The 22,534-nt window shown below is 41.0% G+C and overlaps 1 protein-coding gene across 1 annotated transcript in view; it reads right to left on the bottom strand.

Annotated features, from left to right (window-relative positions):
- Positions 1-22,534, bottom strand: part of LOC128870454 (protein pangolin, isoforms A/H/I/S-like) — a 191,099-nt gene that overhangs the window by 69,361 nt on the left and 99,204 nt on the right. Inside the window, exon 3 of the mRNA XM_054113120.1 lies at positions 1,557-1,640. Coding sequence (XP_053969095.1) covers positions 1,557-1,640 — 84 coding nt within the window. The remainder of the gene's footprint in view (positions 1-1,556; positions 1,641-22,534) is intronic.

Raw genomic sequence — 22,534 nt, 5'->3', positions numbered from 1 at the left:
GACGACATGAAAGTGGCATAAACGGAGACTGTGCTAGTTTTTTTTTTTTTGTATATCACCAAATCAAATTAGCTGAGGGACGGTTAACAGTCAGATATTGGCTACACCATGCTTGGGAAACACCGTGCAAATGTTACTGCAGCGAACACGAGCTCGCCGACCCTCACAGCGAACGGAATAGGGTAAAGTGCACAAAAATAATTGAACATTGCCTCATGAGCCAAAAAACGACTTTCGAATGCTTTTTGTGACTAGTATATATTTGTGACTACTTGACAATAGGTATTGGAAAGGGAAACATTGTACAAACAAAATGGCAGTTTCCCAGACTGCCACTTTGTGCAAACTCAGAGTAACCTCACCAAACAGAGCAGACGCATTTCGTGTTCGCCGAAGAAAGGAGATGAAAAATTAATATCGCTGCTGCCATCAGAATGAAGTGCTGAGTAACAATCTCTAAGTTTCTACGAAAACTGAGTTCAATTAAAGGCCAATACTATTCACCACTTCCTCGCTCGCTATCTTTATGCTCGATTGACTTGATGAAAAATTTGCATGCGATAGCAACAACAAAAGCCCTCTTTTATTCGCCATATCCCCGCTCGCTATCTCAATGTTCGATTAACTGAAGAAAAATTTGCATGCGAATCCAACAACAAAGTTATCGAGTAAGATTCACCGCTAGGCAGTGTGGCTATACTTCATTAAACTGGTATAACTCACTATCTTACAAACACATGTAATTTATCCAGCGTTGCCAAGATACATTGAGTCAAAAAGCAGCACTGCCAATAGCACACTCGAAAAATCAAAGTTCTCAGTGCTATAAATTTTTTTCTAATGAAAGTGTAAAAAATAGAAAACGGTATTTTCTAAATGTATTTATTTCTTAGGTATCTGAACAAAAAAAAAAATTAATATCGAGATAGGTTTACAAGCTCAAACTTGAAAGGTCAAATAAGGCACAAATTCACATCAAAAAGAGTAATCAAGTACCTAGGAGTGCAATTAGACGCAAGACTAAGTTACTGAGCGCACATAAATCATACTGCCGCAAAAACTGCCAAAGTAAGCGGCATGTTAAGTAAGCTCATGGCAAACCTTGGAGGCAAGCGAAACCTTTTAATGGACACGATGAACTCGATTCTTCTATGCGGAAGCGAAATATGGGCAGATTCGCTAAAGGCTAAATGCCGACGAAAAATTCTGCAATCAGTCTTACGCACCTGCTCTCAAAGTGGCTTTTTATACAGATTTATATCAGAAATGTTAAAAAAAATTGTATCTGTAAAATGTTCTAAGCAAACAACATTTTTCTCTGATAATGAGGGGGCGCTTTATGAAGGGGGCTAGTTCTACTGTATCCTAGTTGGCGCGTCACATGCTGAAGCAGGGTCCAATGTGTTTCACTATAGAACAGTTACCTATGAGATTCGTAGATTATAGAGAAAACATAAAGCTGGAGTTAAGCCCCGGCATCTCAGATTTTTTAAATTTTATGGTATTTATTTTAATCCTAACAATTGCATGCTTAGTGTTTATGTGAATAAATTTACCTTGATAATGTTGTATTGATGGGCAATGAGGAGGGATAGGGACTTCTAAAACTAGATGCTGCCGAATATACAGATGGTGTATGCCTAGAAAAGATGCAATAAATAAAAGTATATTAATACATATGTTATGAAAACTGCTTTCATGTATGCATGTGTTGGCAATTTATCTATATAAAAAACTAATAAAAATTGAAGAGTCTATCCGTGATTCCGTAAACAACGATTATAATAATAATTATTTACGGCCATGTGGCTATTCGCGCGCTGCTGAAACCTAAGGAAACGAGTTAAAGAGAAAACGATTTTTTTACAAAAATAGTTTAGTTTTGCATGTTTTTTATTATTTTATGAATTTTTTTGGGAACGCATCTATCGTATACAAAGAGAATTAGGTGTCTTGCCCGGGATATTTTCTTAAACAACTGAACTTGATCGAATTTTCATTAACAACCAGAGGACTCTTCAGCACATATTATCACCCTTTTGGCATCGAGATATTTCAGAAGGTTGTGCTTATAGTGCGAATATTGGTCCCTATCTGAATGAAAGTTCACACACACCAAGGCGAATTGAGTACTGAAGGTATCGCTATTAAAAAACAGTTACTTTACTCTGACTCTCTTTGCAATGCAAAACAAACAAAAGTAGGCGAAATTGGATTTTTGTGAAACTTCAGTTAATGGATTGGTAATATTGTGATTTGTGAGATTAAAACTAAACAAACTAATGCAAACGAAGTGCCGCGTGTTAAATTGTTAAAGCACAAATGAATGTAAAGCCTCCAAATGCATTTTTTGGCGTTTTTATGCGGAGAACGCCGTGGCTAGAAAGTATGTGTGTCAGCGTATAATGTCTTATGTTTGGTTGTTTCCATTGCTTTCGCCTACTCTTCTTCTTCCCAAACAAGTAATGCGCCTTCCTTTTGCTTGTTTATTGATGGACTCTTACGACACGGCGAACTCGGAAGGTGCAATCTTCTACTCTATTATTCTTGCCTATAAACATAATCTCACTCCTATTTTGCGAGAAAGGTGACAACATTTTTAGTCACGCACAAATACACCCGACTAGGACGGCCACAACACTTTACTACAATGACGTAAAAACTGGACTAAAACTCTAGACTGAAACACTTTTTCTTGACCTCTATGAAATATTGGATGCATATTTGATATTCAACACTGAATATCCACTAGCATTAAGGTATTGATTCATGGATGCGGTGTGGTGAAGAAAAACAGGTTTTTACCTGATTGTTTATAAAAAAACACTTGGGTTTTAGTTTGGTTGAGTTCATCACTGATAACTGATAACTGAACTTTATTTCTTTAAACTTTCTTATTTATACTTAATTTATTTTGTTAACAATAAATATTTGATTACTTTACAATACATATATTGGTTCTTTGGAAATTTAGTTTACAATTCTTAAGAAAAATGGTTCATTGGTCTTTTTAATAATTGCTTAATAATTCGTTAGTCTTTTATTAATTTTGTTTACAACAAAATTATAATTACTTGAGAACATTTACAATATTCAATTTGCAATTCTTGGAAAAATGGTTCATCGGTATTTTTAATAATTAATTGCAATTGCTCATAGAGCAGTAAAGATTGAATAAAGGAAGTGTGAAAAAATACTTCTGTATGTATGCTCATATTCTTATTATATAATAGGACTATGAATAAGTTCGTTACGGTTTTACAGCAGATGGCGTAACTTGATTATTATTCCATCGATCCACATTTCCAAACATTCATTGGAGAGCTACTGTCGTAAGGCACAAACGTCAGTATAAGTTTTTTATTTGAAGCGTAAACAACAATATTTTTACCACACTTGAAAATGTCGAATTTCGTGCCAAATAATGTGTTTTTGCGGGGAATTCTTCTTCATTATTTTAATATGAAGAAAAAAGCAGCCGAAAGTCATCGTATCTTGGTGGAAGTTTATGGTGAGCATGCTCTATCTGAGCGAACGTGCCAGAAGTGGTTTGCACGCTTTAAAAGTGGTGATTTTGGCTTGGAAGACGAAGAACGCGAGGGTGCGCCGCCAAAGTTCATGGATACCGAATTGGAGGAATTGCTCGATCAAGATCCGGCTCAAACGCAAGAAGAGGTTGCAAAAACTTTGGGAGTTGATCAATCAACCATTTCCAAACGTTTAAAAGCCATGGGAATGATCCGAAAGGTAGGCCATTGGGTGCCGTATGAATTGAAGCCAAGAGACGTTGAACGCCGTTTTATGGCATGCGAACAACTGCTTCAACGGCACAAAAGAAAGGGTTTTTTGCATCGAATTGTGACTGGCGATGAAAAGTGGGTCCATTACGACAATCCAAAACGTCGGGCAACGTATGGATACCCTGGCCATGCTTCAACATCGACGTCGGCGCAGAATATTCATGGCCTGAAGGTTATGCTGTGTATCTGGTGGGACCAGCTGGCTGTTGTGTATTATGAGCTACTGAAACCGAATGAAACGATTACGGGGGATGTCTACCGACGACAATTGATGCGTTTGAGCCGAGCACTGCGAGAAAAACGGCCGCAATACGCCGATAGACACGACAAAGTTATTTTGCAACATGACAATGCTCGGCCACATGTTGCACAAGTGGTCAAAACATACTTAGAAACGCTCAAATGGGATGTCCTACCCCACCCGCCGTATAGTCCAGACCTTGCGCCATCCGATTACTATCTCTTCCGATCGATGCAACATGGCCTGGCTGACCAGCACTTCCGTAATTACGATGAAGTCAAAAAATGGATCGATTCGTGGATTGCGGCAAAACCGACCGAATTTTTCACAAAGGGAATCCGTGAATTGCCAGAAAGATGGGAAAAAGTAGTAGTAAGCGATGGACAATATTTTGAATATTAAATTTGTAACCATTTTACGTCAATAAAGTTTCAAATTTCGAAAAAAAACCGCACGAACTTATTCATAGTCTTATTCATAGTTTTTTTTTTATATTTCGAATACAGTGGAGGCTATAACTATGAACCTGAGATTTTAGTGAGCTTTTTAATAAATGAACATAGATTTATTATGTTACGTTTGCTCTCTCAAATTACATTTCTCATTTTCTACTTTTTAGTTCGATTAGCAAAAAAGCGTGTTTTTTAGTTTTTTTTTAACTATTTTTTATTTTTAGTATATGTAGGTGTTTACGAGTAATATACTACTACACAACCGCACACTAAATACTAACCTCAATGGTGGTGTGGAAACTAAAAATTCCCAATTTTCGTTTAAAAAAATACCCAATTCATGTTTCTACCGGTGGGGCAATATTGGGGAATGTTATAAAAAATGCACATTTTTCAGCGCTCTCTCGAGAAAAAGAGTTTCCCATCTAGTCATCTATGTTGTGTGTTCCGAGTCGATCAGATTTTTAGAAGCCAGTGAAAATTAAGCTCAAAGATTCCGTTACATACATTCAACCCGAGCTAATAAAAGTGTGTTAATTATTCTATTTGTATCTTAATTTTTGTTATAATTCTGTTCTGAGGTAGTTGACTATGACTGATCGTTCGATTTGCTATTACTTCATTATAGGTCTCTTTGTCATTAAAATTTATTTTCTACTTTTTAGTTCGATTAGCAATAAAAGCTTGTTTTTTACAATAGTTTTTTTAAACTATTTTTTATTTTCTACTTTTTAGTTCGATTAGCAAAAAAGCGAATTTTTTAGTTTCTTTAAACTATTTTTTTTTATTATGAATGAAAATTATTGTTATCATTGCAGTCAGTGAATAAATGATTCGATATATTCCTGTTATATTTAATGCCTTTCTTATCGACTGTGAGTCTAAAGCTATGCAGTTATCGGCCGTGATAAAGAAGTAATCGGGATTAAGAACTTATTTCGTGGAGGGAGCCTGAGAAACTGATTTACAAGAATAAATAAAGATTTTTCATTTTACAACCAAATTCACCTTACTTTTTGCCCACAGTAAAAACAAGAAAATATTAATCCTGGCAATCCTAATAAGGATAATGGAAAACTTTTATCAAATTATTGCATTGTCATCGGTCCTTGATAGGTGTGCAAAATTTCAAGTCGATCAGATTTTTAGAAGTCAGTGAAAATTAAGCTCAAAGATTCCGTTACATACATACACACAATCCGTCCTAATAAAAGTGTGTTAAAAAGGAACTCATCTGCTTTTGTGTTGCCGGAAGTTTTAATTTTTTTAATTATTTCGACCTTAGCTGGATTTGGCTTAACACCTGTCGGTGTAAGTGTATGTATATAATTCAGTTTTCTTCTTTAAGAAGCTACATTTACCAATTTCAATTTTTAATCCTGCTTTTTTCAAAGTTTGAAATTTATATATATGTATATGTATATGTATATGTATCAGGAGGATGGTTCCTTGTGTAGAAGTCCACGCAAGTGGGGAAAGTTACTGATCGCCATTCACTTGGGAGTGGCCAGGACGATTCTTCTGCATATGGTTCAAGCAGCTCACAACGTCCGGGATTAGCCCACGTATCCTCTGGGTAGCTTCCGAACACCCGTTCGGGAGTGAGCTAACGTGAGAAGGCGAAGCATTCCAGGATAGCTGGTTGTGCGCTGGGTTTGGGACCCGCCACTTAAAAATCCCCCCTAATGAAAAGAAGTACAAAGCCTCGGATGAGAACTGCCTTTACTGATGACGACCCCTGCAAACGAAATAAGGAATATGATATGAGGGCATGCACCTGGAATGTCCGGTCCCTTAATGGGGAAAGTGCCTCTGCCCGGCTGGTTGATGTCCTCGTGAGAGTAAAGGCTGACATCACTGCCATCCAAGAGATGCGATGGACGGGGCAAGGTAAGAAAACCATAGGACCTTGCGACGTCTAAAACAGCTGCCATGTAAAGGAGCGCAAATTCGGTGTCGGATTTGTTGTGGGAGAGAGACTTCGTCACCAAGTACTGTCGTTCACTCCGGTGGACGAGCGTCTCGCAATAATCCGCATCAAAGCGCGATTTTTTAACATCTCGCTAATTTGCGCCCGCGCCGCGACGGAAGAGAAGGACGATGCGGCCAAGGATTCCTTCTATGAGCGCTTGGAACGTTCCTATGAGCGCTGCCCCCGCCACGACATAAAAATCGTGCTTGGCGACTTCAACGCCAGGGTGGGCAAGGAGGAAATTTTTGATCCCACAGTCGGAAAATTCAGCCTACACAACGAAACATCCGGTAACGGACAGAGGCTGATCGACTTCGCCGGGGCCCGAAACATGGTAGTCTGCAGCACCAGATTCCAGCATAAAAAGATACACCAAGCTACCTGGCTGTCTCCTGATCGAAAAACGCAAAACCAGATCGATCATGTTGTGATAGATGGAAGACACGCTTCTAGTGTATTAGATGTACGTACGATCCGAGGGCCCAACATCGACTCGGATCATTACCTTGTTGCAGCCAAACTGCGCACCCGCCTCTGTGCAGCAAAAAACGTACATCTACCTACGCAAAGAATGTTCGACATCGAAAAGCTGCAATCACAACAGACAGCCAGAAGATTCGCCACTTGACTCTCACTCCTGCTCTCGGAGAGCACTGCCCAACAAACCGGCATGCGCGAGCAATGGAGCAACATTTCTCGTTCCCTACGTACCGCCGCCGAAGAAGAAATCGGATTCCGGCGAGCCCGAAAAAACAATTCGTCCGACGAGGAGTGTCATGCTGCCGCCGAAAGAAAAGATGCCGCCTATAGAGATACGCTGCGATCGGGCGCAACGCGAGCCATGTGGGATCGCTACAGAGAACTGAAAAAGGAAGAGAGACGTATTATCCGAAAGAAGAAACGAGAGGCCGAAATACGTGAGTGCGAGGAGCTTGAGATGCTGGCCAATAGGAACAACGCCCGAAAATTCTACCAGAAAGTTCGGCGGCTTACAGAAGGTTTTAAGACCGGGGCGTTTTCCTGTAAGAACAAAGACTGACGTACAGAGCAACCTTGAATTATGGAGGGAACACTTCTCGAACCTGTTAAACAGTGACAGCTGCGCATATCAGAGAGAATGTGAAGATCCCGATACCCCAATCGTTGACGACGGAATTATCGTTCCGTTACCCGACCATGACGAGGTGAGAATAGCAATATCACGGCTAAAGAGCAACAAAGCCGCGGGCGCCGACGGACTGCCGGCTGAGCTATTCAAACATGGCGGCGAGGAGCTGGTAAGGTGCATGCATCAGCTCCTATGCAAAATATGGTCGGATGAATGCATGCCTGCCGATTGGAATTTAAGCGTGCCCTGCCTAATCCATAAGAAGGGCGATCCTGCAATTTGTGCCAATTACCGCGGGATTAGTCTTCTAAATATCACCTATAAGGTTCTAGCGAGCGTATTGTGTGAAAGGCTGAAGCCCACCGTCAACCAACTGATTGGACCTTATCAGTGTGGCTTCAGACCTGGAAAGTCTACCATCGACCAAATATTTACAATACGCCAAATCTTGGAAAAGACCCAGAAGACCACGGAGAATCGACACACACCATCTTTTCGTCGACTTCAAAGCTGCATTCGACAGTACGGAAAGGAGTTCCCTGTATGCCGCGATGTCTGAATTTGGTATCCCCGCAAAACTAATACGGCTATGTAAGATGACGTTGCTCAACACCAACAGCGCCGTCATAACTGGGAACGCCCTCTCTGAGCCATTTCATACCAAACGAGGTTTCAGACAGGGCGACTCGCTGTCGTGTGACTTCTTTAACCTGATGTTGGAGAGCATCGTACGAGCCGCAGAACTTAATCGCTCTGGCACAATTTTTTATAAGAGCGTACAATTGTTGGCGTATGCCGATGATATTGACATCATCGGCCTTAACAACCGCGGTGTTAGTTCTGTCTTCTTCAAACTGGATAAAGAGGCAAAGCGAATGGGTCTGGTGGTGAACGAGGACAAAACGAAGTACCTCCTGTCTTCAAACAAACAGTCGGCGCACTCGCGTATCGGCACCCATGTCACTGTTGACAGTTATAATTTCGAGGTTGTAAAAGACTTCGTGTATTTAGGAACCAGCATTAACACCGATAACAATGTCAGCCTTGAAATCCAACGTAGAATCTCTCTTGCCAACAAGTGCTACTTTGGACTAAGTAGGCAACTGAGCAGTAAAGTCCTCTCTCGACGAACAAAACTAACACTCTACAAGACTCTCATCCGTTGAAGCGACGCTTGGAGTGTTCGAGAGAAAGATTCTGCGTAAGATTTTTGGACCTTTGCACGTTGGCAACGGCGAATATCGCAGACGATGGAACGATGAGCTTATGAGCTTTACGACGACATAGACATAGGGCAGCGAATAAAGATCCAGCGGCTACGTTGGCTGGGTCATGTCGTCCGAATGGATGCAAACGCTCCGGCTCTAAAAGTATTCGATGCGGTACCAGCTGGTGGTAGCAGAGGAAGAGGGCGGCCTCCTCTGCGTTGGAAAGATCAGGTGGAGAAGGACTTGGCTTCACTTGGTGTGTCCAACTGGCGCCGGTTAGCACGAGAAAGAAACGACTGGCGCGCTTTGTTAAGCTCGGCCAAAATCGCGTAAGCGGTTATCGCGCCAATTAAGAAGAAGAAGATATACATATAAACACACTTGTATATGTTCTGATAAAGAAGTACTGAATATAAAGATGTCGTCTAAATTTCATTTATGCATATATTGATGAAGCACTGAATTCACAAGTCGCTGAAGAGTCGAAGGAGCTTTTTTAGCCCAAATGACACTCTTATAACTTCGTAATAGCTTGTAGAAAATGCGGATTTTTCTCTGTCATTTTCATCTAACACAATTTGATGAAAACCTTTGACAGGATCAATAGAAGAGAACGGTTGGGCTTTGCCTAATTTATCAAGAATTCCTTTCATATTGGGAATTTGAAATTTATAATTAATAGTAATTTCATTTAGCTTCCGGTAATCTACAACAACACTGTGGAACAAATTCAGGTTAGCAAAAATTAGGTCCATTCTGAGAGAGGCGGGTGAAAATAGAGGTGAAATTAGAAGACCCGTATCGCGCCGTTTTTTTATGTTAGTTCGAATTTTTTTTTAATCGGCCTTCGAAGTTCGAAATCGGAGCAAAATTGTTTATATGGTTTTTTGGCTATAACTCGTCGACTAATTGATATTTTTTCAATCTGTAAAAGCCAAATTATTGTTAGAGACCTGTGCAACAATTACAATTTTTTAAAAAATTGATTTCGAAAATTTTTGTGGTACTTATGAAACAATATACTGAAAATCGGCATTTGACTGCAAACTTCGAAGGCCGATTAAAAAAAATTCGAACTAACATAAAAAAACGGCGCGATACGGGTCTTCTAATTTCGCCTCTATTTTCACCCGCCACTCTCAGAATGGACCTAATTTTTGCTAACCTTAATTTGTTCCACAGTGTTATTTGACTTTTTTACATTCAGTTTCATGTTCGGGAAATGAATTTTTAGTAAAAATAAACAAAATAAACTATGAAAAGAAGCTATTTTTCTTGTTGCGGTTACACTGTGCAACAAATTCAGGTTAGCAAAAATTAGGTCCATTCTGAGAGTGGCGGGTGAAAATAGAGGCGAAATGAGAAGACCCGTATCGCGCCGTGTTTTTATGTTAGTTCGAATTTTTTTTTAAAACGAAAGTTAATAGTTGTGTTGTTTTTGTTGAATTCAAGTGCATGTCACATTTCACGAAAGCAATAAACTGTTTAATGTTTGATGAGTCAATGTGAAGTGCATATGTATGTAACAAGCTATATCCGATAAGTGTTCAATATTGTTTACGCAATAACTAATAAACAAAATTTAACGTAATAAAATAAATGCTAGATATTCTTAAGATTTTTTACATATGTATTTGCAAAAGTTAATTTTTAGAGGGTTGGTCATTGGTGCATTCAAGTTCGGTGTATTTGTGTTATGTGCCAATGATGTAATTCGTGCATTTGATCCAGAAAAAATATTACGATACCCTAAAAATTCTCAAGGAATCCAGCGCACATTCATAAGCACAGCATTGTGCCAAAAATTATGAATTACACAGGCCGACAGCATCTCAGACCCAGAAACCGGGCTATATATTTTCGAAGGATTTTGATTCGATGAATCGAAATCTGGCCTCAAAATTGCTCTATCAGCTCTGGTTTTCGATATATCCCAACCTAAAAGTGCAAAACACACCGTTTTTGCCCATATTTGAGGTTATATAGCCTTGCAGATGTTTTCTTTTACCAAAATTAAAGGATGGCATCTTTATCAAGTCTTCTTTTTTCAAATGGCGTTGAGTTTGCTCAAATATCATTCTTTTTCGCTGAGATATCGCATTTTGAAATTTTCATGTTTCTAAATTTTCCTACACCTGAAAATCGATTAAGATAACATAGACATGATATAGTCGATTACTAATTTTCTTGAATTGAGTCTTATTTTTCTTAAAATTTTGTCTCACACCATAAGTGTGCTAACTCCCCACACCACTACACTATCTAACCTTTGGGTACCGAGTCACACACAGCCCTAACCCCTAGAAACCACATCTATCATACCGCAAGCAGGCTAACCCACTTAACCCTGGGGACAGCGTTTACTCGCATATTTTTTTAAAAATAAGTCTTATTTATCTAGATATCTCATAACACAAGTAGGCTTAACCACTTAACTCCTAATAGGGGTGGTTTCTAAGTGTTAGGGGGTTTATGGGGATTGGTGGGTTAGAAGTTAAGTAAATTAGCCCACTTGTAGTACGAGATATCAAGAAAAATAAGACTTATTTCAAGAAAAATATGAGGTGGGTTAGACTGCTTGTGGTGTGGTAGGGGTGGTTTCTAGGGGTTAGGGGATACGGGAGTTGATGGATTAACAGTTAAGTTGGTTAGCCCACTTGTGTTGTGAGATATCTAGATAAATAAGACTTATTTTAAAAAAAATATGCGAGTAAACGCTGTCCCCAGGGTTAAGTGGGCTAGCCTGCTTGCGGTATGATAGGGGTGGTTTCTAGGGGTTAGGGCTGTGTGTGACTCGGTACCCAAAGGTTAGATAGTGTAGGGGCGTGGTGAGTCAGCACACTTATGGTGTGAGACAAAATTTTAAGAAAAAAAGACTCAATTCAAGAAAATTAGTAATCGACTATATCATGTCTATGTTATCTCAATCGATTTTCAGGTGTAGGAAAATTTAGAATCATGAAAATTTCAAAATGCGATATCTCCGCGAAAAAAAAATGATATTTGAGCAAACTCAACGCCATTTGAAAAAAGAAGACTTGTGTTTAAAGATGCCATCCTTTAATTTGGTGAAAGAAAACATCTGCAAGGCTACATAACCTCAAATATGGGCAAAACGGTGTTTTTTGCACTTTTAGGTTAGAATATCTCGAAAAACAGAGCTGATAGAGCAATTCTGAGGCCTGATTTGGATTCAGCGCATCATAAACCTTCGGAAATATATAGTCCGGTTCCTGGGTCTGAATGTTGGTTAAATTTTGTCGGCCTGTGTTATGAAAACTCAACAAAATTGCTTCATAATTTACTTAAACAACTTTGGGCTCCGAAGGCTGAATGTATATGTAGTAACATCCAAATAAGTCGCACTCCTGTTGCAGTGTAAGTTTCTAATTTTGCAGCTATATTTTTACATATGTTCTTGTGCACTTTTTATCAATTGGAAAACCCCATACGTAAACGAATATATAAATTTAATATATATGTACGTACTATCAGAAAACAAAAAATAATGCCTTCGAGGTAGGTTGGGTGGTTGTCGTAAAGACACACTTGGACCTTTCGCAGGTCCACTGTGATACCACTGGAGCTTATCCTTACCCTACGTGTTCCTTTTCAAACCATCCGGTAACTTTAATGAACGAGCAGAGCTTCGTTATTTTTAGATGGGCTATGTCCGCTACATCGGTTAAAAATGCTGTATCGAGAGTGCGCAGCCTTCTCAAAGCAAAGCTTTCACACTCACATAAAAGGTATCTGACTGTTTCCTCTTCTTTTGTATTGAGACAGCTTCTACAGAAATCGAGGTACGGGAGTCCTAACTTTCTAGCGCGGCTACCTACTAAACAATGACCAGTTAATACCCCTATCATTTTTCTTATAGCTTCTCTGTTAAATTTTAACAAGATTTTCGATCGACCGCTCTTCCAGTTCGGCCATGTCTGTCTGCTTAGTTCGCATGTTGTGAGGTTTTGCCAGCTTGTATTTACCTTTTTGATGGCTTCCCTGTCTATAAGTAATTTACAAGTGGCTATAGCCATAGGTATTACTGTCTTATCCGGTTGGAGATCGAGCATTGTACCGGTTCGAGCAAGTTCATCCGGCTTGCAGTTTCCTGCTATATTCTTGTGGCCTGGCACCCATATAAGGTGCACTTTGTAGCATTTAGATACGTCATTTTGAAGTTTAAAACATTCTAAAACTTTTTTTGACGAGTGTGTTTTAGATTCAAGCGCTTTTATTGCCGATTGACTGTCCGAGAAAATGAAGACTTCATTTGTGGACAATACTCTCGTTTTTATTACCGTAAGTCCCTCTTTTATGACTTCCGCCTGAAATACACTGGAATGATCAGGTAGGCGAAATGACCTCCACCTACTTTGTTGTCTAGTTTTGACCCATCTGTGTAGATGTTTATATCATTTTTCTTAACAATAAGCCCGTTATCCCACTCCTCTTTGGATGGAAATCCTGTGACAAAGGATTTATTTAAGTTGATATCCTTGGTCTTACAGAAATCCGTTGTGCCAGGAATGCAGGGGAATTTTTCTAAAATTTAAGAGTGTCCTCATTGGTTCGTTCTGAGTAGGCCGATTTCTTTTAGTCTAAGAGCTGCTTTGGCAGCTGTTTGCTCACCGAATTGCTCTACATATTGGTAAAAGGTTAAACATAATACTTAGTGCCTCTATGGATGTAGTCCTAAGCGCCCCGCAGATGCAAAGACTGACCATTCTTTGTACATATACCATGGTCCTTTTAATATCTAACTTTTCTAAAGCCGAGCACCATACTAGTATGCCGTATGTAAGGATTGGTATTCTGTGTAAAGACAATATACGATAGATGGGGAAAGACCCCAACTTAGTTCTATCAGCTGTTTACAAGAGTAGAGTGCTATTGTCGCTCTTTTTACTCTATCTTCGACATTTGCCTTCCAACTTAGTTTTCTATCTAGTATTAGACCTAAGTAGCGGTCATCACTAAATGACAGTGCCATTCCACCTAGAGTCGGGGGAGCTATATTTGAAATTTAATGTTTCGTGGTAAATAGGATGAGTTCAGTTTTATTGGGGTTGACGCTTAGCCCATTTGCTTTTGACCAGTTTTCAACCATGTTTAGTAAATCTTGGATGACTTCTCTAAGTGTATTGGGAAATTTCCCTCTTACTACCATTGCAACGTCATCCGCATATGCTACGACGTGTTTTCCTTTCTCCCCTAGGCTCTTTAGCAAGAAGTTGAATGCCAGCACCTATAGGAGAGGGGACAGCACACCGCCTTGAGGTGTCCCTCTACTAACTTTTTTCTTGATCTTTAAGGTCCCTAGGGTTGCGATCTCAAATCTGCTCAAGAGCATGTTTTTGATGAACTCAACCTCAACAATTATGGTATCCGGTAGGATGTAGTTGAACGCGCCCTCGATATCAAAGAAGGCTACCAGTGTGAATTCTTTATTATAAATTGACTTATCGATTTCTATGACAACTGAGTTAAGTGCTGTTTCAGTAGATTTCCCTATACAGTACGCATGTTGTGAGATATGCTATTCTGTTATTCTTTCTAATGTTTTTAGCAAAAAAGAGGATAAGCTAATTGTCCTAAAATCCTTGGGTGTTGTGTGTGAACTTTTTCCCGCTTTAGGAATAAATACAACTTTTACTTCTTTCCATACTGATGGGACACTTTTAAGTTTCAGAGCAGCCTTGAATATAGCCGTTAGCCACTCCATAATATAATTGAGTGAATATTGTATTTGGACCGGGAATAATCCATCTGAACCCGGTGATTTAAATGTTTTAAAGGTGTTCACTGCCCAGGTTAATGCCTTCGAAATGTTCCCTAATTACGAAGTGTCCGAGACAGAATTTTTTATAACCTACTTGTTGCTGTTTTCTGCATATTACTGTACGCTCCTGTGCGCACTTGACGTATACTAGCTGCGGCTGTCGAGCATATAGAAGACACATTTACATCTTCTTCTTCTTAATTGGCTGATAACCGCTTATGCGATTTTGGCTGAGTTTAACTAAGCGCGCTAGACTTTTCTTTCACCTCCTAACCGGAGCCGATTGAACACACCAAGTGAAGCCAAGTCCTTCTCCACCTAATCTTTCCAACGCAGAGGAGATCTTCGTCTTCCTCTGCTACCAACAGCTGGTACCACATCTAATACTTTCAGCGCCAGAGCGTTTGTACCCATTCGTACGACATAACCTTCATCATTCCATCGCCTGCGATATTCGCCGTGGCCAACGTGCAAAGGTCCAAAAATCTTGCGCAAAATCTTTCTCTTAAGCACTCCAAGCATCGCTTCATCGAATGTTGTCATCGTCCACGCTTCTGCGCAATACGTTAGGACGGGCATGATGAGAACCTTGTAGTGTTCGTTTTATTCGTTGGCAGAGGACTTTACTACTCAATTGCCTACTTAGTCGAAAGTAGGACATGTTGGCAAAAAAGATTCTACTTTGGATTTCCAGGCTGACTTTATTATCGGGGTTAATGGTTAATGGTACTAAAGGGTTAAGGTATGGGCCTTGAGCACAGCGACCATATTGATCTATTGTGTACCCAATGCTGTCTATTGACTGTTAAGTATGCTTATGAATTGTACCAGCTCCTTCTGAGGGAGTGATGAATTTGTTTAAAAACTTGTTCGTGCTATGCGTCAACCCCTGACATTCGATGACGAGATGTTCTTTAAACTCCTCATCTTCGCAACAAAATCTGCAGGTGCTGGTGTTATTTATGCCTAATTTATGTAAGTGTTTGTTGAAGGTGAAGTGACCCGTGAGGCGCCTGTGAGAGTGCGAATACTCTTTTTGTTTAACGTGAGGGCCGAGTTAGCTCTTTTAGCATTGAAACTTAAGAACTTTTTGGAGTGTCTAAGACCCTCTACGTTGTTCCAATGCTGATTTATTAGAGTTTTGGCCCAGACATTACTGGGCATGACATGGAAGATACAACACACTGTCGTGAAGTCAGAATAGATGCTATATCTGAGGATCGGCTCTTATGGGCGATTGGAAGTTTCAAACCTTTTAAATCACCGGGCCCAGATGGCATTTACCCGGTGGAACTGCAAAAGGCCGCCGGATATCTAGCACACGGGCTACTAGCAATCTTCAAAGGTTGCTTTCTCTACGGTCATATACCTCTTAAGTGGAGAGAAGTCAAAATTGTTTTCATTCCAAAAGCTGGTAGAAACTCACATACCCATCCAAAAGACTTAAGACCGATATCTCTCTCCTCCTTCCTATTGAACACTTTGGAGAGGTTGATAGAATTTCACTTAAGCCTAACTATAGATAAAAATCTTATCTCTGCGTCACAACATGCCTACACGAAAGGGAAATCGGTAGAGACAGCTCTACATAACCTTATTTACACGGCAGAGAGTTCACTGCACAAACAGGAATTTACTTTAGCCGCTTTCCTTGATATTGAAGGGGCCTTTAACAATGTTGAAGGGGGGGCAATTACTGCAGCACTCACTGATCTTAGGGTAGAACCGGGCTTGGTAGGCTTCATTGGCAAAATGCTAAATAGCAGAGACATTGAAGCGGAACTAGGAGAATCGGTGCTCAGGAGATTGGTAAGTAGAGGTACACCGCAAGGTGGAGTCCTCTCATCGTTTTTATGGAACGCAGTTGTAAATAAACTTCTGTTAATACTGGAATCGGTGGGCTGTAAGGTGATAGCTTACGCCGACGATGTTGTTATTGCTGTATCTGGTAAATTTGTATCTACATTAAGAGACCTAATACAAAATGCTCTAGATATACTTTCTAGGTGGGCAGGAAAGTGAGGTCTAGGAGTCAACCCAAACAAAACACAACTCATATTTTTCACTGAGAAACACATAATCCCTCAGCTAAGTCCAATTACGCTCAAAGGGGAAGCTCTTGTGATTTCGGAAGAAACCAAGTACTTGGGACTAAACATAGATAGGAAACTGACTTGGAAGTCAAACACCTTAGAAAGGGTCAGGAAAGCGAACCTAGCTTTTTATGCCTGTATAGAGCTTTAGGGAAGACCTGGGGAATTAAACCTAAGGTTGCTCATTGGCTCTACACTGCTGTCGTCAGACCCATTCTTCTATATGGAAATGTTGTCTGGTGGTGTGCTATGCAGAAAAAAACCTATTCTAATTTATTGAATAAGGTGCAGAGATCAGCGGAACTAGCAATATGTGGCGCCATGAAAACCACGCCATCCATAGCTTTGGACATCTACATGCTACATCTGCCACCCCTAGATCTCTTCTGCAAATACTCAGCGGCCTGCGCCGCTTTAAGGCTCAAAGCGAGCTCACAATGGAGAACTGTCACACATGGACATTCAACCATTTTAGACTCCTACACGGATATACCCAGTGACTGTGATTATCACCCTCCCATTCTTTGCTTCGAAAGGAATTTCCTAATGAAAATCCCTTCTAGACTGGAATGGCTTGAAGAAAATCCAACACCCAACACACCCGTTAAGATCTACACGGACGGATCCAAAATGGACACCGGTGTAGGATCAGGGTTATTTTGCGAAGAGCTTTCTATTAGTGAATCCTTTAAATTACCGGATCACTATAGCGTTTTTCAAGCGGAAATAAACGCTATTCATGAAGCCTTAAAATGGTTAAAGATAAACAGAATATCTTCAACGGATATCTGCATTCTATCAGACAGCCAAGCTGCCCTACGAGCCCTGGATGCATTCCAAACAACATCAAGGAGTGTCTTACGTTGTCGCCAATCTCTCAATGAGATGGCCAAACAATATCGTATAATAATATGCTGGGTCCCAGGCCACAGAGATATACCAGGGAACTGTAGGGCAGACCAACTTGCAAGGGAAGGTACCTGTATGCCAGACATAAGTAATTTTATGGAGATACCTCTCGCAACTTGTAAGCTTCTCATTAAGGACGCACTAATCAATTCTGCAAATCAGAGATGGATTAGCGCCAACACCTGCGAAATTGCTAGGCAAACATGGCCAAGGCTAAATTTACGTCTGTCCAAGAGTATTATAAAACTGAGTAGACTTCAAATCAGGACCTTAGTAGGGGCCCTCACAGGACATTGTCTCATAGGAAATCATGCAAGGAGATTAGGCGTATACACGCATGATTTCCGTCGTAGCTGCAGAAATGCGGAGGAATTGGAAACAATTCAACACCTTTTTTGCACATGCCCGGCTCTAGCCAGAAGCAGAAACCGATTTTTAAAATCCTACTTCTTAACGAATATAGATAATCTATACACTTTAGGTATCAACAACCTTTTACGCTTTGTCAAAAGCTCAGGATGGTTCAATATGGAAAGGGAAATGTAGCCCAGCCCCCGCGGCTCACAACGGACCCATTCCGTGGTCTAAGTGGCATCGTTGTCTCTATGTGCGATGCGGCTGCCAAACCTACCTACCTTGGCCCAGTATTTTAATTTTTGTTTTGGCCTGTTTTTGTTAAATCCAAACATGGGACTAGGTCCGATGAAATGTACATCTGCCCCTATTTTGGCTTGAAAGTCTGCCTTTTCGTTGCCGTCATATTCCTCATGTAATGGTACCCAAATTAATGAGACATTGCTTTTTCTGGATGCCAGGTTATTGAGTGCCCTGTGCCATTCTAAGAGAGTTTTTGAGTTGTAGGTATAGCTATCTAAAGCCTTTAGAACTGATTGGCTGTACGAGAGTATTCTAATCTTTACTCTCTTGTGGTTTCTACGTTGTATGATGTTTGCTGCTTCCATTATTGGGTATAAATCCGCTTGGAAGATGGTGGTGTCCCTGGTGAGAGTGAATGATTTGTGGATTATGGGCCCCACTACTCCTGCTCCTGCACCCTAAGGTGTTTTTGATCCATCAGTGTACCATTTTTGCGAATCATCATTCATCCATTTTAGGTTTGTTTTCCACTCGATCCTCTCAGGAAAGGTAACTGTGTATCCTTTTGTGAAACATAGGGTTGGGTTGTGGTCTGAAACTTGAGCCATGTTGTTTTTGACTTTATTTAGGATACTTAGGTGACCGGTGAGGTTGCCTAATTTGAAATTTTCTTTCACGTGTAGCATAAGTGCTTGCGTAGCTGCTTCCTCTTGGATTGCTATATGAAGTGGTGGGAGATTAAGGAGTGCTTCCATGCCAGCTGTTGGGGTAGCTCTCATAGCCCCTGTGATGCATAGGCAAGCAAGCCTCTGTACTTTCCTCAGTTTGGTTAGCGCTGTTTTTTGAATAGATTTGCTCCACCATACTAGTGCCCCATACAGTATGATTGGTCTAACCATTTGGGTTTATATCCAGAGAGTCATACTAGGGCTGAGGCCCCAGGATCTCCCTAGTAATTGTTTGGTTGTCCACAAAGATTTCGTGGCTTTTTTTGTTTAATTATTTATATGTGACTCCCAAGTGAGTTTTTTATCTAAGGTTAAACCTAGATACTTTTCAATATAGGAAACTCCAACTGTCTTTTTCTTGTGAAGGGGATAATTGTGGTTTTGTTAGGGTTGATCGACAACCCCTCCTTTTTACACCATTCAAGGCATTTTGGTTTAAGTCTGTTAGTGTCCTTTCATGATTGCCTTTTATTATAACAGATATGTCATCTGCATAACCAATGGTTATAAATCCCTTATTGTTCAGGTGCTGCACCAAGTCATCAACTAGTAGGGACCTCAGCAGTGGAGAAAGAACTCCTCCTTGCGGACATCCCTTTACTGTTGTTACATTAAGTTCAGCTTGGCCTAACGAGGCTTTAATAATCCTCTGATTAAGCATTTGGCTTTGGATTTGTAATTTGCGTTGTCGAAGGCTCCCTCTATGTCCATAAAGGAACAGAGGGCTAATTCTTGGGGTTAATGCTGGTTCCTAATAAGAGAAGTCTTTTACAACCTCGAAATCATAACTGTCAACAGTGACGTGGCTGCCGATATCGAGTGCACCGACTATTTGTTTGGTGACAGGAGGTACTTCGTTTTGCCCTGCTTCACCACCAGACCCATTCGCTTTGCCTCTTTATCCAGTTTGCAGAAGGCAGAACTAACAACCAACAGTTGTAAGCTCTTATAAAATATTGTGTCATTTGATCTGCAGCTCGCACGATCCTCTCCAACATCAGGTTAAATAAGTCACACGACAGCGAGTCACCCTGTTTGAACCCTCGTTTAGTATCAAACGGCTCGGAGAGCTCCTTCCCAATTCCGTCGCGCTGCTCGTATTGAGCAACATCATTTTGCATAGACATATTACTTACGTGGGGTTACCAAATTCAGACACCGCTGCATACAGATAACTCCTTTCCGTACTGTTTAGTGCAACCCTTTCATGGGGGTTCTCCAAGATTTGTCGTATTGTGAATATCTGGTAGATGGTAGACTTTCCAGGTCTAAAGCCACACTGATAAGGTCCAATCGGTTGGTGGGCGGTGGGCTTCAGCCTTTCACTCAATACGCTCGCTAGAACCTTGTAGGCGATATTTAGCAGACTAAACCCGCGGTAATTGACACAAATTGCAAGGTCACCCTTCTAATGGATTGGGTAGAGCACACTTAAATTCCAATCGGCATGGATCCTTTCATCCGACCATATATAGCATTGAAGCTGATGCATGCACCCTACTAGCTCCTCGCCGCCAGGTTTGAATAGCTAAGCCGGCAGTCCGTTGGCGCTCGCGGCTTTGTTGTTCTTTAGCTGCGCTATCGCTTTTCCCACCTCGTCACGGTCGGGTAGCGGAACGACACTTCCGTCGACAATCGGAATCGGGATCTTCACATTCTCTGTGACACACGCATCTGTCACTATTTAACAAGCTCGAGAAGAGTTCTCTCCATAATTTAAGTATGCTCTGGATATCAGTCACCAGATCGCCGTCTTTATTCTTACAGGAAAACGCTCCGGTCTTAAAACCTTTTGTAAGCTGCCGAACTTTCTGGAATCTAGAATTTTGGGGCGTTGTTCCTATTGGCCAGCATCTAAAAGCTCATCGCACTCACGTATTTCGGTCTCTCGTTTTCTTCTGCCTGATAATACGTCTCTCTTCTTTTTTTAGCTCTCGGTAGTTGTCCACACGGCTCGCGTTGCTCCCGATCGCAGCGAGGCTCTATAAGCAGCATCTTTTCTTTCTGCGGCAGCATGACATTCCTCACCGGAATCCGAGTTCTTCTTCGGCGGCGGTACGTAGGGAACGAGAAATGTTGCTCCATTGCTCGTGCATGCCGGATTGTTTGGCAGTTCTCACTGATAGTAGGAGTAGGAGTCGAGTGGCGAATCTTCTGGCTGTCTGTTTTGATTGCAGCTTTTTGTTGTTGAACATTCTTTGCATAGGTAGAATGCGCAGTTTGGTAATGATTGGAGGTAATGATCTGAGTCGATGTTGGGTCCTCGGATCGTACGTACATCTAAAACACTAGAAGCGTGTCTTCCATCTATTACAACATGATCGATTTGGTTTCGCGTTTTTTGATCAGGAGATAGCCACCTAGCTTGGTGTATTTTCTTACGCTGGAATCTAGTACTGTAGACTACCATTTTTCGGTCCCCGACGAAGTCGATCAGCCTCTGTCCGTTACCGGATGTTTCGTTGTGCAAGCTGAATTTTCCGTCTGTGGGACGTTCCAGGCGCTCATAGAAAGAATGTTTGGTCCCATCGTCCTTCTCTTCCATCGGGGTGCGAGCGCAAATGAGCGAGATGCTGTAAAATTGCGCCTTGATGCGTATTATTGCGAGACGCTCTTCCACCGGAGTGAACGATAGTACTTGGTGACGAAGTCTCTCTCCCACAACAAATCGAACACCAAATTTGCGCTCCTTTACATGGCAGCTGTAGTAGACGTCGCAAGGTCCTAAGTTTTTCCCGCCTTGCCCCGTCCATCGCATTTCTTGAAGGACAGTGATGACACCCTTCCTGTCACGAATTTGCATACAATTTAGTAAAAACGCAGTGGTTTTTATTTTTGGATCGCGGTATCAACCGCCTTTATTCAAAATTATAGGACTATGAATAAGTTCGTTACGGTTTTACAACAGATGGCGTAACTTGATTATTATTCCATCGATCCACATTTCCAAACATTCATTGGAGAGCTACTGTCGTAAGGCCCAAACGTCAGTATAAGTTTTTTATTTGAAGCGTAAACAACAATATTTTTACCACACTTGAAAATGTCGAATTTCGTGCCAAATAATGTGTTTTTGCGGGGAATTCTTCTTCATTATTTTAATATGAAGAAAAAAGCAGCCGAAAGTCATCGTATCTTGGTGGAAGCTTATGGTGAGCATGCTCTATCTGAGCGAACGTGCCAGAAGTGGTTTGCACGCTTTAAAAGTGGTGATTTTGGCTTGGAAGACGAAGAACGCGAGGGTGCGCCGCCAAAGTTCATGGATACCGAATTGGAGGAATTGCTCGATCAAGATCCGGCTCAAACGCAAGAAGAGGTTGCAAAAACTTTGGGAGTTGATCAATCAACCATTTCCAAACGTTTAAAAGCCATGGGAATGATCCGAAAGGTAGGCCATTGGGTGCCGTATGAATTGAAGCCAAGAGACGTTGAACGCCGTTTTATGGCATGCGAACAACTGCTTCAACGGCACAAAAGAAAGGGTTTTTTGCATCGAATTGTGACTGGCGATGAAAAGTGGGTCCATTACGACAATCCAAAACGTCGGGCAACGTATGGATACCCTGGCCATGCTTCAACATCGACGTCGGCGCAGAATATTCATGGCCTGAAGGTTATGCTGTGTATCTGGTGGGACCAGCTGG

The sequence above is a fragment of the Anastrepha ludens genome, chromosome X, assembly GCF_028408465.1.
Source record: "Anastrepha ludens isolate Willacy chromosome X, idAnaLude1.1, whole genome shotgun sequence".
NCBI lineage: Eukaryota > Metazoa > Arthropoda > Insecta > Diptera > Tephritidae > Anastrepha > Anastrepha ludens.
Note: the sequence above shows the minus strand (reverse complement) of the source record. Positions and strands in the feature narration are given on the sequence as shown.